Source organism: Mchenga conophoros, linkage group LG18 (assembly GCF_057382185.1).
Source record: "Mchenga conophoros isolate Kocher_MC1m ecotype Shallow Benthic linkage group LG18, M_conophoros_male_GT1.1, whole genome shotgun sequence".
In the NCBI taxonomy this organism is placed as follows: Eukaryota; Metazoa; Chordata; class Actinopteri; order Cichliformes; family Cichlidae; genus Mchenga; species Mchenga conophoros.
The window spans coordinates 24,503,688-24,519,781 of NC_140543.1; the positions used below are offsets into that span (position 1 = coordinate 24,503,688).

Sequence of the window (16,094 nt, forward strand, 5' to 3'; positions counted from 1 at the left end):
CCATACTGCAAAAAGATGTCTTTTTAGCAGCAACTCCAAAGATTTTCGAAGACCAAAGGCCTTTCTGTTCTTTGTGTTCACACATTACCATCTCATTATGTGTCTCCCCTCACAAAACTAATTGAACAGTGTTATAGTTTTCCACAGACTTTTGTTGCTTCTACCCAAAAGATTGTTCTGCAGAGATGAAGACACTTTGTCCTCTGTTATCAAAATAAGGCCCGAGTGTGCAAGAAGAGAACGAATGTCAAGTCATTTCGTGTATTTAGCTGAGGGCACTTTTGTCTGGGCTGCGTGTTACTTTTAGCACAGCAAGATTCTGAGTGAGAGATACGTGAGTGGCATAACGCAGTTAGAGGGTAAATGAGAGCATTGCTTTCCATTGCTACATGTGTTAACGGAGACATCTTTTAAAAACAAGAGTTTGGTTTCTGCGGCGTCTCTAGTTTTTGTTTGCCCACGTGAGCCGAATGTCATTCCCCTTCCTCCTTTCTTTTAGTAAACATTGAAACAGCATGCGAGTTTTCATGTTTACTTATCAATCCCATCATTTCAAGTGAAACCAAAGTTGAAAAAAAGAAGAGGCGCTTGTTTCCCAAAGTGCTGTATGTGACTTGTATCTGTTAAATGCGCCGTAACACTGTCACATTGACCACGCTGCGGAGTAAATCAAAGGGCAGTACGGTGTGAGATTGGACGAACACGGAGTCTACCTGGAAAATGCCTAGATGGGGGGAATGAAAGACACACAACCAGAGGGACTGAGAGAGGGTGGAGATGGGAGAAATGCTAATGTTACAGTAGATGGATTTAACACTGGCCCCCTTTCCCATCTTTCTTGTTACAGCCCATCCTCAGAGCTAACCTACCTCAACTAAGCTCCTTAACTAAGCTCTTTTGGCTTCTCCCTCACTACCAAAGACACCTCCCTCCCTCTCTCTCTTACTGCTGACTGATCCTTTGCAGATCTCCTACTGTACCCATCTAACGTGGCATGCTTTGCAGTTTCTCCTCATCTCTCCCCACTACTGATTCCTTGTCCCTTTGCCTTTCCTTATCCATAACAAGCAGGCCTAATCCAGCCCGAACTCAGTTACACACTTGCATGCATGCCTTGCCTGTCTCCCTGGTTTCTCACTCCTTTTTCTCTTTAGCTGTTATCTAATTCTCTTCCACTCCTGTTCTAACTTTGTTATCTGAAACAAAACGCTCTATTTCGGGGCAATGCGAGGCTGCCATTTCTCACCTCGCATACTCCATTCAGGGCCTGTAGGCTACGTAAAAGGCAAGAAAGTTTAGCTGACTTTCCCTTACAGCACAGCACCAGATTATCAGGCTCAAGATACAAACAGCGCCAGCCAAGACAGGTTGTCCGAATGTTTAACTGGAGAAATGCATACCAGAGCAACTTGAACTTTCTCACACCAACCACATGTTTACATGAAATATTCAAGCAGGCTTTGTAACTTTACAGTTTCCAGGCTGTGAGCTCAACCAAACTTATACAAAACCGAAATGTTGCCGTTCCTTTGAGTTTCTTACAGTAGATTTACATTTATACTCTGATGCTGCAATGTGGGCAATGTAAGGGAGCCTCTTTGATTCGACGTGGCATGTACTACTATATTCACCAGGGACAGTTAGATTCTTCATTGTTTCACTTGATGTGACAGCGTGCTCGCTCTGCAGGCCTAGTATTGATTGTAGCCTATCAGCGCATGTAAGCCCACAAGGTAAATTTGCATAATATGTGATAAGCACTGGGACAGGTAAAAGACTGACATGCAGTAACATAAAATTAAGTTAGTTCTCTGTTTTTCATCAGTTACTGTCTCTCTCTGCAGTCTTGATGCGATCATATGCATTCAGAAATGATTTTCCGAAAGACAAAGCAGCGGTGGATTTGCTTCTACCAGTTTACACATGGAGTTGTTATCCTGTCTAGGAGATCCTCCTGCTTGTTTCAGTCTACTCTTAGAAAGGGAAAAGTCTGATTTGGGGGAACGTCAGCTCCACTGACTCCTCCTATTAATGCCTCACTGGAAGAACAGACTCACTGCTGAGGCTTCTGCTCTGTGGTTCTCACGTGTGGTAAAACAAGTAGTTTAATAAGCAAAACTGAAAGGTTTCTTTACAGCTGCAAAAAAAGGGACAAAAATAAAATAATGACCTGATGATTAGGATTTGAAAACTTGAAAACTTCACAATCATTTGGTAGGTCTGTTTTTTTGTGTGCACCTAAAAGAGTTAAAAGTGTAATGTTAAAGACAGTCTCTGTGTTGTGTGCAGAAGTAAACCACACATTGTGGAAGGCTGAGTGTACTGAGAAGATTTGAAACATGAAAGAAAATGTTTAGATGTACTGAGTTGGCAGTGGAGGTGGAGTGGTAGTGTTTCAGTGTTTCTGCGTGTCCCATGATGGTTTAATACCCAGAGTGTGCATCAGAGGATGAATGAGTTACTTCTTGGAAAAAAATTTTAACATTTACATGGAAATAGAGCTGGGCGATAGAACGATAACGATATGTATCGCGATATAACTTTTACTCGATAGAGAAATTAAGCTATCGCGATAGACCTCGCCGCTCTTGTCCTCTTAAAAAAAAAAAAAAAAAAAAAAAAAGGTCAGCCAATCCAAACTAAGTAGCGCAGAGCCGAACCAATCACAGCCGCAGCGTCACGTCGCGTGACTTGTTACGTACAGCACAAGTGCCAAGCCGCACGTGTGTTTGTTTGGGAAGCAGCCAGCTGGTAATGGAGGAAATGAGTGTGCCGACTAGAAAAATCAACCGAGCGTGACCAAAGAGAAAACAGATGATGGTTCCAACGCCGGAGAGATTGTCGAACGGAAGAGCCATAGAAGTTCCGTAGTGTGAAGGTATTTCGGCTATTTCAAGTCTGACAAAAAACAGAGTGGCGTGCACTGTAAATTGTGCCAAAAGCAAGTCTGGAAATACAATAAACTGGTGCATGCGTCACACTGCGCCACGTTATTGTTTCGGTGAAATGAATTTCTACAATACTGTTACTGTTAATTCTACTCTCTGCAGTGTTTAAATGCTTACATATACACAGTTACTGTCCCTCCACTAGAGCTGGGCGATAGAACGATAACGATATGTATCGCGATATAACTTTTACTCGATAGAGAAATTAAGCTATCGCGATAGACCTCGCCGCTCTTGTCCTCAAAAAAAAAAAAAAAAAAAAAGGTCAGCCAATCCAAATTAAGTAGCGCGGAGCCGAACCAATCACAGCCGCAGCGTCACGTCGCGTGACTTGTTACCGTATAGCACAAGTGCCAAGCCGCACGTGTGTTTGTTTGGGAAGCAGCCAGCGGGTAATGGAGGAAATGAGTGTGCCGACTAGAAAAATCAACCGAGCGTGACCGAAGAGAAAACAGATGATGGGTCCAACGCCGGAGAGATTGTCGAACGGAAGAGCTAAAGAAGTTCCGTAGTGTGAAGGTATTTCGGCTATTTCAAGTCTGACAAAAAAACAGAGTAGCGTGCACTGTAAATTGTGCCGAAAGCAAGTCTGGAAATACAATAAACTGGTGCATGCGTCACACTGTGCGCCACGTTATTGTTTCGGTGAAATGAATTTCTACAATACTGTTACTGTTAATTCTACTCTCTGCAGTGTTTAAATGCTTACATATACACACAGTTACTGTCCCTCCACACCAGAGGTGGGACCAAGTCATTGTTTTGCAAGTCTCAAGTAAGTCTCAAGTCTTTATCCTCAAGTCTCAAGTCAAGTCTCAAGTAATGTCAGGCAAGTCAGAGTCGAGTCTCAAGTCACTGGTGTAAAAGTCCGAGTCAAGTCACAAGTCTGAAACTTTGAATTTCAAGTCCTTTCGAGTCTTTAAAAAAAAAAAAAAAGAAAAAATAATGTTGCAGTTATGCTAAATGTAAATATTAGACCATGTAATTTTAAAATCTGTGTTTTTCAACACATGACAAAATAGTGAACTTAGAAAATATACACAAATTGTGAAACTGCACCTCTTTAAAATGCAGCTCAATTAAACCTAGCTCCAAGAATAATTTTCACCGACAGTTCTGAGATAAGCTGCATGTTATTCTTGGATGCGGTTGTAGGACCAGCTTTAAAATCGCATGACAAAAATATCATACACATTAAAAAAAAACTGTATCACCAACATAGCCTGGACAACATTTGCTAGTTAGATGAAGTCAGCTATCTCATCGTAGCATATTTATATGCATATTTATAATAATACGGTTCTTGGAGTGAGTGCACACACTCATGAAGTTTAGTAACTTCCGGTCACTGCAACAAGCCCAGGTACAGTTTACCGACGGATGGGTGCAGGACCTTGAAACGCACCGTGTCGAACGAAAGACCATCGTACGTATCATAAGTTTACCAGTCTCACAAATTGTCGTCATAAATACACATTCCTTAACCGTTTATTAATAGGACCTTTGAGCTCAACGGTAATTAATTAGTAGTGGAAATAATTTCTGGTAGCATCACAGAAATGTAGCAGTGACAATAATACTGTATGCTGTAATCGTACTGGACAATTAGTGATACAAAAAACCTGTTTTATCCTGTGAATAAAAGTATATGTTTTTGTCAATGTACCATAATAACAGAAGCGAAACGCAATATTGTGTCAGGACAATTCACTATTTATGCACAATAAATAAAGGAGCATAGCGGACAATTTCTGTTCAGCGCCAGACTTGCTTGTAACCTATATCACCAATTATGTTATGAAAATGACGTATTAACTACTAAAAAACACTGACCTTCGTGTAAATGCTTGGAGCAGACTAACCTGTAAGCTGGAGTGTTCTGGGACGTTATATTTTATCTTTGAATGGCTGCAATCCAGGCCATCCGCATCTTTGTTACTTCGGAAACATGGCTTGAACAATTTCTCTTCAACGACGTAATCCGATAACAACCGATCTCTTTACCCGTCGGCTTCCCGTGGCTGTCATGCGACCGGCTATTGCAGTTAATAATACAACAGCTTCTTGACATTTTTGTGTTTCTTTTTATCGCTGTGTGACTGATTTTAATTGAAAGCCTGCGTGAGCTAGTACCGCTTGCCACGAGTTCCCAGAATCCTTTGCGGTTCTACCCGTGAATGACGTCACATTTTCAATCTCTATATAATATGCATGTTAAATTTTATATTTGGGGTAAAATATCAAGTCTTTTCAAGTAAACCGGTTCAAGTCCAATTCAAGTCCCAAGTCATTGGTGTAAAAGTCCAAGTCAAGTCACAAGTCTTAGAACATTTTTTCAAGTCAAGTCTAAAGTCATAAAATTAATGACTCGAGTCTGACTCGAGTCCAAGTCATGTGACTCGAGTCCACACCTCTGCTCCACACACACGACTCGGTTCTGCTTCTATGCCCCAGCTTTGTTTACTTTTTCCCACCGAGGCTTCTAGACTTCTGATTGGCCAGCATTTCGGCACGGTTAGGAATCTAGCGCCACCTGCTGCTTTGGCATGTTCATAGCAGCGTTTTCCTTCATTTCTGCCTTTATGTGTGGACGGGATTATTTTTTAAAACGAAAACGGAAAATCTCCGTTTTCAAAAATACCCGTGTACGTGTGGACGTAGCCTCAGTCTCTGACTGGAAGCGCTAATTCGTCATTCGGCTTTTGTCAGACTAAAGTAACTGTTAAAACTGTTTGAAAAGCTAAGCTATACAACAAGGAGAGATTGAGAATTTCCTTTTAGTTCTCAGTTTATTTGATATTGACAAAAGTTAGTCAGTTTTGTCTGTTCTTCTGTAAAACAAACTAAGATTTATTTTTAGAATTAATATTTTGTTTCTAAGTGGAATTGACAATTTAGTAGTCTGTTTCGTTTGTTCTATTTTGAAACTTAAACGCTTTAGCGGCTGCCTTTTGTGTAGTTTGCAATATTTGCCTTTATCTATCTGAAAAAGTCTCATGTTCCTTAAGTACATCTACCCTGTTGAACTTATTATGGGAAATAAATATTTAAATAAAAACAAGCTGCTGATTATTTCACATTTTACTTGTGAGCAACGGCACATTTAAATCTTACAAATATAGTTATTTGGCTTATATCGTGATAGATATCGTTATCGCCTGAAATGAAAAAAACATATCGTGATATGAAAAAACTCATATCGCCCAGCTCTACATGGAAACTGTTTTGAAGTGCTTCTTAGCTTGAGCAAAACAACTATTGTTGGAGTTGAGAATGTAAAGTGTGTTACTGGGCTTGGAAGCTTACTGAGGAGCTTTTCTAGAGGTGTCTCTATCCTAATTCAGTGAAACATCTGTGATGGATTACTGTCAATCTGATAACCTTTGATGTAAGCACACACTCCAGCTCTGAAACATTAAGATTAAGGGTGTCACGAATGGAGTTTCTTGTCTGTAGATTAGGGAGGACAGTCCCAGCATAGCACAGAGAGACCTGACTTCATGAAAGGAAAGACTGACTGTAGTTCTCAGGTTAATTACGAAAGTTTGCAAGGGCGCACACACAACACTGTAAAGGGCTTAGGCCAGCTGACATTATTTACTTCATTATTCATAATTGAGTGACTTGCAGAAAATCTCTGCAGTTACAGCATACTGTTTGAAAGTTTTCTCACTGACCCTGTAAAAATAAATTTAAAAATGCAGATGTGCTAACACACTCTGAGCATTTCTGGAAGCAGAGGCCCAGAGAAAGCCTCGTTGAGGGGGGGATAAAACCTTGAGTCAGCAAATCCAAAGAGCTTTCAGTTAAAAATAAAACATTTTAGTTGGTTGACAGTAGTGCAGTAGATTTAGGTTAATTCTTCTTTAAAGTGTGTGCATTTTTGCACTGGCACTTTAAAATTCATTTTCTTCCCTGCAATATATATATAGAGGAAATCTAACAGGTACTTAATTTAAAGCTAATATCCAGTTTCTGCAACATGGCGAACCTCCATGTGGTTTATATTTCGTGCTAATTGACCGAAGCACAATTACATCAGATCTTGTGAGACCGCCACTCCTCTGTGTTTGATTTCCTGATGACAGGTCACTGTGACATTGAGCCCCTTGACTGCTCAAGTGTGTTTAAGAATTCATTTGACAGAGTTGGATTTGGGCACAAAGCCAAGAGGTGAAGATTGCTGCAGATTCGTCTGCATAATTTCATTTCATGTTTGAATTGCATGACATATACTTTCATATAAAAGCTTTCTTCATTGTACACATTACACAGAAAGCAGTTAGAGAACTTGGAAATCTATTTTGTTCCTAAGCTGTTTAAACATGGATATTATAAAATACATGTACACAGCCACCCCAGTGTAAGAGGTGATATGCATGAAGGAGCCCTACAAGGGTACAACACTGTTGCCGTCCAGGTAATCACCTGCCTCTCCACAACATGGAAGCTCCTCTCAGATACTGCAGCAGGCAAAATGTATAGTCAATACATGAGCACACTTCATAGTAGCTTTGGAAATAACACCAATGGGTCAAAGCATCACCAGGACTCCAAGACCAGGCAGAGCAACCTGAGAACCACCTGGATGCCCCACATTAGGGATGTGCGGATCGATCCTGAAATATCGATTCCTCCGATACCAGTCATTTATGTTCTAGAATCGATTCTCACATTAAAATATCGATATTTTAGTAATTTAGGGTAAATTTGTAGTTTATCATTAACAGGAACAAACTATATCATTCGGATTGTCTACATTGGAAGGAACTATTCCTCTTCCGCGTGAAATACAGCTGTATAAATAGGATAATTGAAGTAATGTGCGTAATTGGAGTCATGTGCGGACGTATTTTACATCCACAAACAGCCGAGACGTGGTTTGCAATACATGTGGCAAGAAAGTGAGGTGTCGTGGCAACACCACAAATTTGTCAAACACCTCAGAGTAAATCATATCAGAGAATATGACGAGCGTATGTTGAGGCAAACTGAAGAGGAGGACATGGACAGGTGCTGCTAGGGCGAGACAGACGTCTCTCACGGAGTCCTTTAGTGCTGCAGGCAGGCAAGGTGTTCAAATAGCGCACAACTTCAGGTTTTTTATTTCTATATGATGAACTCTGCATTATTAAGTGATAAGAACAAGTAATCTGATGTCCTGTAATCATTATGATGCTATAATTTGAGATACAATAAAAGATACAATAAATAAAATACGGTTTTGTATAAAGTATCGGTATCGGATCAGTATCGTCGATACCACCCTGAATTTTACTTGGTATCAGATCGGAAAGGAAATCAGTGGTATCGCACATCACTACCCCACATATGGACACAGATTCCAAGCACACCAGATGTCTCTGTTCAGAAGAGTACCGACCTAGTAACAGCTAAGATACTGCATAGGACCCTCAAACTCCCAGACCTGAGGACCCAAGCTTGAGGACCGCAAACATCACCCACCAGGTGGTGAGAGGGAGATGTATATAATGTGTGTATATGACCACAGGCCATAAAAACAAGAAAACACAAATAAAGATTTAGAAACTTTCAAAAAATTGTTTCACATTGAAAAATGTTATTATTCATTAGGCAAATAACAAACTTTAATGAATTAATATTTCTATAAATTTGAGCTGTTACACTGAAATTCTTTAAGAAGGAATTAATCAAATCAAATAAAAATTTCTGTTCAGGAATCCAAGTAGATCACTGTAATTTGGCATCTTAACAACTATTTTTTATTTTTATTTTTTTAACCAGTACATTTGAAAATCTAGGTTAACAACAATAACACCAACATTAAAATATTTCAGTTAAAGAGCTTGTGCATACTGGTGGATTAACCATTACTGAAACATAAAAACAATTTTGGTAATTACCAATACAGTTAATTTAGGGCATAAACTTTACAGTGGGTTGAGTCTAAACTGCATAATAATAAAACCTTCAGAATTTTTAAGTTTTACATATTTTTAACTAAAACGTGTTCCATGTTCATCACATTAGATTGATAGCATGCTAACATTTGTTAATTAACCATAATTAATTCTTTCACACATTTAATCCATAACTAAATTTTACCTAATCGTGCCATTAGAGAAAACTGAAAATCTGGTCTTGTAAAGTTTCAAAAATCACAAATCAATCTCACGTTGGTGCCACAGGAAGAATCTGGGATTTTAAAAACTCTGTACTGTATTGCTTTGAACTGTGAAAACTCGCACCATATTTAAAGTGGACTTATTATTCCGATATTATCATACCCAACTCCATATTTTAATTCTTGGACTCTGCTTGAGTAGCTTTGCATAAATCAGTTCAAAATAATCCATATATAGCTTACACTGGGACTCGGTTCAGCCCTCTGTCTGAAAGAAGCAGTTTTAGCTCCTCTCCTTCAGAAGAACATTATCCAAAGGCCATCCTCCCTTCTGGTTGAGTGTTTGAACACCAAGTGGGTGGGAATACTGTGCTCACAGCCAGAGCTGCTCAACTGAGATGACCATACACCTCCTTTCTCTCTCTGACTTGTACTTTTAGTTCATAAAGAACTAAGAGCAGAAGAGCTCTTGGTAAACTGAGCCTAAAGGTACAAGAAATCCCAACGATTCAAAAGCCTGAGCTTTTGTCTCGTACATGGCAATTTAAAAAAAAATTCAGCCATGTTAAATTTGTAATGTGATCCATTTTTCTAACACTATAAATATGATAAAGCATGTAAAAATACAATATGTCCCCTTTCAATTTCAGCAATTAGCAAATGTACAGATTTTTTTTAGTTTGCTGTGCTGCTTTGCTTGCTTACTTTTGTGTATTGCTGTGCTGTAAAAACACTGCTAGGTTTGCAGTTTTTCAAAGAAGCTGTCATTACTTTGAGTTTAATCTGCTCATGTTTATTGCAACTAAAACCCCTCCCCCCGCGGAGCATCCCGATGTATTTGTTTAAAAGTCATCACAGCAGTGTTCAGATTAAATTTTTGGCATTCTGACTTTTTTTTTTTTCCATTTATTTTGCCTCGATTGAACATCTGGACAAAAGTGGTGATGTGGTGTTACTATATGAAGGTGATGACTTCAGAATGTAAAGCACGAGCTTTTCAGTGTGAACAAAGTGCTTGGCTCTTTGCTTCGCTGTGCCGGCTGACTAAAGAAGGCAAGAAACAGAGGCAAGGTTGATGTTCTTCCTCTAGCATGTTTGAAATCTAAATATTGTTGTACTATCGGGTTTTGCAAGTGTTTTTTAATTCATTTGTGCATTTTAGGCGCACGAAGCACAGTAGTAACTTTTATGTGTGTGATACCTTAAAAAGCGCCCTTGTTCTGAAGGAAACATCTGTTAAAATATTTCGCGTATGTGAAGGAATCCAGTTCGAAAGGAAAACCTGAGTGTATGTGTGTGTGTGCATGTTGGCAAGGTTAAGTGCGCCTCATTCACATGTGATCCATTCTTGCTACTTTATTTATAGAGAGGCTGTGTTGTCAGCCTCTGTCAAACATCTACAGACAACAGCAGCTGAAAAATGAAGTGATTCCATTCGTGCACATAAACAGAGAGCATAGCCATGTTGGGAGGGAAAAGGCTGATTAGACTACACCGATGGTGATTTGAACAGGCCGATATAGTCATTCACAAGCAATTGTTTATCTCGTTGCTGGTCAGCTTAGTTAAAACACTGCGACTTGAGACGTTGCCTTATCGGTCTTGTGTTGTGGTCATCACACTGTCTCGCAGAACGAAGGCCTCGGTGCTCTTTTGGATGTAAATGGATGTTGTTGCATTTGATGCTGGATAAATAATGTAATCTGTAAAACGTTTGGGTAATTGATCCAAGAATAATGCATTTGCTGTTAGTGTCTGTCAGGGAGAATTTAACCAGGGGGGATTACAACTATCTGCTCTGGACATTATATATGTCCTGTCCTGGAATAAGTTGAAAGTGGTGCCAGCTCTTCTCCATGCTATTCCAAAACTTGACACAGTATATTGAGAGCCTTAAAACGCTATTGATTTGCTCCCATTTCAGCCTCTGTCTCTGCTCCAGTACTGCTGTCTTCTGCTCTTTTTCAGAGAGCTGAAATATGTGCAATGAAATGTCCACCAACAGAAAAACAGGCGATAAAAGAGAAAGCAACAATGCCTCTTTGCATTGTTGCCAAGCATATTTATAGGTCATATTTACAACAGAGGCGACCATATTGTACTGCAATAAACTGTTCACTGTGCTGAAAGGTGCAGCACATTCCTGCCTGCCTTGGAGACGTGACTCATTCTCTGCATGCCTTGATGACAAAATGAATGAAATTAACATACTAGTCACTAACATTGTAGTCACTTGCAATTACAATATTTAGCCAGCTGATCAAGTTTATCCCCATGGCAGTTATCAAAGGGCAGCTGGTGAAGTGTTGGGATGCAGGTAAAAGAGACAGGGGTGTCAAATTCAATGAGCTTCTTCCTTTGTTACTCAACCAGTCCTCACCCCACTGTTTACAAATGAACAGTACCAAGAAGACGTAACGGTCCCCTTTCACATGGTAATACTTCAGGATTTGTCATAGGTGGTGTTAATCTCTAAATGGACCCTAGGTTTTTCTGTTGCTCCCCTGCTCTCAATATACTGGCTTTGAAGCATGCAGATGCAGACATGTTTTTTATTCCTGCATGGTATTGTACAGACTGCTTCTCTGCATGTTATTGAAAAAGCTTGAATCCCATAGACCACACACTTTTTTGACATTCTGTGGGACAAAAACGCTCAGCTATTTTTCCCCCGGACTTTGAGCATGAATAGAAAAACTTGAGAGTGGGAGTTTTAAGAAATGTGGAAGGCATGATTAGTTCATTTATGGTGTTTGGTAACAATGAACTGTCTTGGAGGAGAAAGAGGAAACGGTTTTTCTATGAAACTGTGAATCTTTTTTTTCCCCTCCTGGTGTAGAGAAAAACTTCATAGACTGAACCCCAGCTGTTCTGATATGTACTTGTGCGCTAATTAGAGATGATTGTGCTGGTCATTCTGAGTTCATAGGCTTGGACGCTGCTGGATATTTCAAACTCATCGGAAATTCATGATTGGCCCAGTTAGAACTCCCTTTACAAAATCCTTAACCAAATCCCAAGAAATTAGACTCAGAGTCTAGATTGCCTTGTCATAAGGATGTTAGCGTGATGTTGTCTGAAAGTGCTTAATGAATATTTGATTTTGACTTCAAAATTAAATCTTATCTGATCTCCTCCTAGACAGCCCATTGGGAATAATCAGGCGAGTTGAATGAGGGTGGGTGAATGAGGCAGATTTGCCTCCGTGATTGACTTTTGCTTTGCTGTGGAAGGTATGGCAATGTCATCCTCAATCCAGCTTTGTGTGCGTTGTGTTTTTTGTTACAGAAGTGTCTTTACGTATGCACTATGGGCCTTTTGGTCCGACATTTTCAAGCATGGCTGTCAGTTTGAACTGATGATTTGCATTACCAAAACTTCTGTCGGGGCAACTCTGAGAAGGAAGGAAGATTTTTATTAAACGTTGACCAATAATCCGACTATTAGTTTGATTTAAAGAAGAAGCGTATGCATTTTTGGATGCACTGATGTACCTTCTGGTGCAATACTGAAAATAACTTAAAGCCATGGCACTATATCCAGTCACGCTGAGCAACATGGCCTCTCTCTTTGTCATTTAAAACTTGCTTACTATACTTAGTATAATTTCTTTCCATTTTAAATCAAGATGATGTCATTTGGCCTCAGACTCTTTTTTTCTTTTTAAATTTCCCATCATTCATCTCATCAAGTGCCTCATTTTCAAACTGACAGATGGTGAACATCATGGTTTCAGTTTCAAATCAGTTATTTCTATTAGAAAGTGATTTTTTTTTCCCCTGCCTTCGCATTATTCTGAGCGTCCTTCCCATTAAAAATATGGCTCTGCATTAAAAACTGTCTTAAAGATGAAGGAAAACAGAAAGGAATTCTACTGTTTTTTGCACATGTACTGAGTAGACCTTTTCTTTGTTGTTTCTCACTAAAATCTGCTGCATTTTTTTTTAGAACTGGCTTTATAAAACAGGTGTCTCACCTTCCAACATGATTTCTTCCTACTCCTCGATCCTCACCACCTCCACCACCTCCGCTCACAACCCGTTTGGTTCACACAGCACCATGTCATTCTTCAGCATGCTCACATTCACGAAACTGAGTTCCAGCTTTCCTGACTTCTGCATATCTCCATTGCCTTAGGTATCATGACAAACAGGAAGTGACCAGTAACTTCCTGGGAGCCATGTGGCTCATCTCGATTACCTTCCTCTCCATTGGCTACGGAGACATGGTACCACACACCTACTGTGGGAAAGGCGTGTGTCTGCTTACAGGGATCATGGTAGGTTCATCATGTCTTCAGTTACATAAATGTATAACAGAACACACAAGACAACTATGATCAGATAGAACGAAACCTCAAGCTCAAAGTATTATCATGCAACCTGATCGTCAGATTTCAACTTGATTCCTCAACATATATTTGTTTCTCGCTTCCTCTGTTTGTTTGTTTTTAACCTACCAGAACATGTATTTAATTCTTCTTCTGTAGAGCTCACACACTGGTCATTTATTTGAAAGAACCTGAAATGTACTATGTATATATGGAGATCTATGTAACACCAGCCAAACACAATGTAGTGTCCATATAAGAAAGAACAGTTGCTGTTTTTGTGCAACAGGGAGCTGGTTGCACTGCGTTGGTAGTTGCAGTGGTAGCCAGGAAGCTGGAGCTAACCAAGGCTGAGAAGCATGTCCACAACTTCATGATGGACACACAACTCTGCAAACGAGTGAGTCACAGTAAACTGTAATAGTAAACTCTTATAATATGCATTTTGTGTTTGTAACAGTGATGAGAATGTTTTGGTTTATAACTCTTTCGAGCATTCTCAGCTCAAAAAATGTGTGACAATTTGCTTCTTCCAGTCTGTTAATTTGACTGGGATTGTAGAATAAACAATACACTTACCAGCCACTTTATTGGGTACACCTCTTCAACTGCTTGTTAATGCAAACGTCTAACCAGCCAGTCACATGACAGGAAATCAGTGCATTTAAATATGCAGACATGGGCAAAACAACATGCTGAAGAAACCTATGTGTGTTTTCTGCCGACTATTGGTTTTAATCGTTTGTAACTATTAAACCCTGACTCTCTCTCCCTTCGTCCTCTTTCTGCTCTTTTCTCTTTCCCCTCACCCCCCACAAGTTGTGGCAGATGGCTGCCACTCCCTGAGCCTGATTCTGTCAGAGGTTTTTTCCTGTTAAAAGGGAGTTTTTCCTTCCAACTGTTGACAGGGGGTTGTTTGGGATAGCTTTCTAATATTTTAAGGTCTTTCCCTTACATTATAAGAAACTTTGAGGCAATTTTTGTCGGGAATTGGCTTTATATAAATAAAATTAAACTGAAATGTATGCAGAAGAGCTCCTCTGAATGCACAATATGCCATACCTTGAAGCGGATGGGCTATAGCAGCAGAGAATCCGGCCGGGTGCGACAATGGACTAACCAAAACTTGACAACAGAAGATTGGAAAAACATTGCCTGGTCTGATGAGTCTCAGTTTCTGCTGCAACATTCAGATGGTAGGGTCAGAATATGGCATAAACACCATGAACGCACGGATCCATTCAAGCAGACTGAACACTCTCACGTAGTTTGCAGTGATGCATTTTGGTTCTCTTGGACTTTACTCTGTGTAAACAAACCAAACCACGGGGAAAGCTACAAGCTTACAAATTCATAAACTGATTTGGACCAGAGTAAATGAACTATAGGTGCTTAAACGCACTTAGTACCAGCTGAACGCCCTTTAAACACCACCTGTCCAACCCTTAACACCACAGTGTACCCAGCTTCCAATGGCAGCTTCCAACAGGATAAAGCCCCATGTCGCAAAGCTCAGATCGTTTCTTGAAATGACAAGAAGTTTCAGTCCAACAGGGCAACTTTGTGATGTGGTTGAATGGGAGATTTATGTCATGGATGTGCAGCTGATAAATCTACAGTAACTGTGTGATGTCATGAGGAATTGGCTCTCACAAATCCAAAACCAGTATTAGCTAGGTGCAACTAATGAAATGGCTGGTGAGTGTGTGTATGGAGTCAAATACAATGAGTTTTTGGCACATGTAATTCTAACTTAACCTTTTTTATTGTTTTATTTTTCTGTGTGTAACCACTTTTTGAAATTATTGTTAATCATAATAATACACACAGATGGGTGCTTCAGTCTGTAATCTGTCAGAGCAGTTCAAACTACTCTATGTTATATAAGTTTCTCGCCCTTGTTTCATAGGTAAAGAACACAGCTGCCAATGTACTCAGGGAAACATGGCTCATTTACAAACACACAAAATTGGTCAAGAAGATAGATCACGCCAAGGTGCGGAAACACCAGCGCAAGTTTCTCCAAGCCATTCACCAGTAAGTTCACTGCACCTTGTGTGTTTTGCATAATCTAATCTAAATATGACAGAGACGTTCACCACAAACTACCAAGGAGACTTTCAGCATGGCCTAAAACCAGAACTAATGATGCTCAATCTTTAATGCTACTTGTGGTTAACATATTTAGGCTGTATTATCATTTGAACTGTTAATCTGAGATAATGTAATTCTTACTGATTAGCTGTAAAAGAAAATAGTCCCTTTGGGTTCATTCCTTAATGTTATTTGTTGTTAGGCAGCGTTATCAGCTATAATACCACATAGTTGTGTATATCTGATAGTATCAACAATGCTGTTTTCCCACAATGTCCTCTCCTTGAAGACCATTTCCTTTGATTGTCATACACATATGTAAGCTCTCACAGATGGACACATACAGAGCGTGCGCGCGCACACACGTACACTCACACACACACACACACACACACACACACACATACGCACAAACACTCTGCAATCTAGTGTAATGGTCCTTCCTGTTCCCCTCCCTTGCCCCCCTCTCCCCGCGACCCTCTTTTTACCCTGTGCTTACAGTGAGAAGTGTAATGGTTTTCGCTCGTTTCGTGAATGTTGTGGGGTTAAAAATCTGTACTGTGTTCTGTCTTTGTTTTGCTCTATCACCGCAGAGCTCAGAAGTAAGTTGAGTCTT

General features: G+C 39.9%; 1 protein-coding gene across 1 annotated transcript in view; it reads left to right on the top strand.

Moving 5' to 3' along the window:
* The window catches only part of kcnn1a (potassium intermediate/small conductance calcium-activated channel, subfamily N, member 1a), a 68,259-nt gene that overhangs the window by 42,834 nt on the left and 9,331 nt on the right, over positions 1-16,094 (top strand). Inside the window, exons 5-7 of the mRNA XM_085256024.1 lie at positions 13,192-13,333; positions 13,674-13,784; positions 15,294-15,421. Of these exons, the coding sequence (XP_085112150.1) occupies positions 13,192-13,333; positions 13,674-13,784; positions 15,294-15,421 (381 nt within the window). The remainder of the gene's footprint in view (positions 1-13,191; positions 13,334-13,673; positions 13,785-15,293; positions 15,422-16,094) is intronic.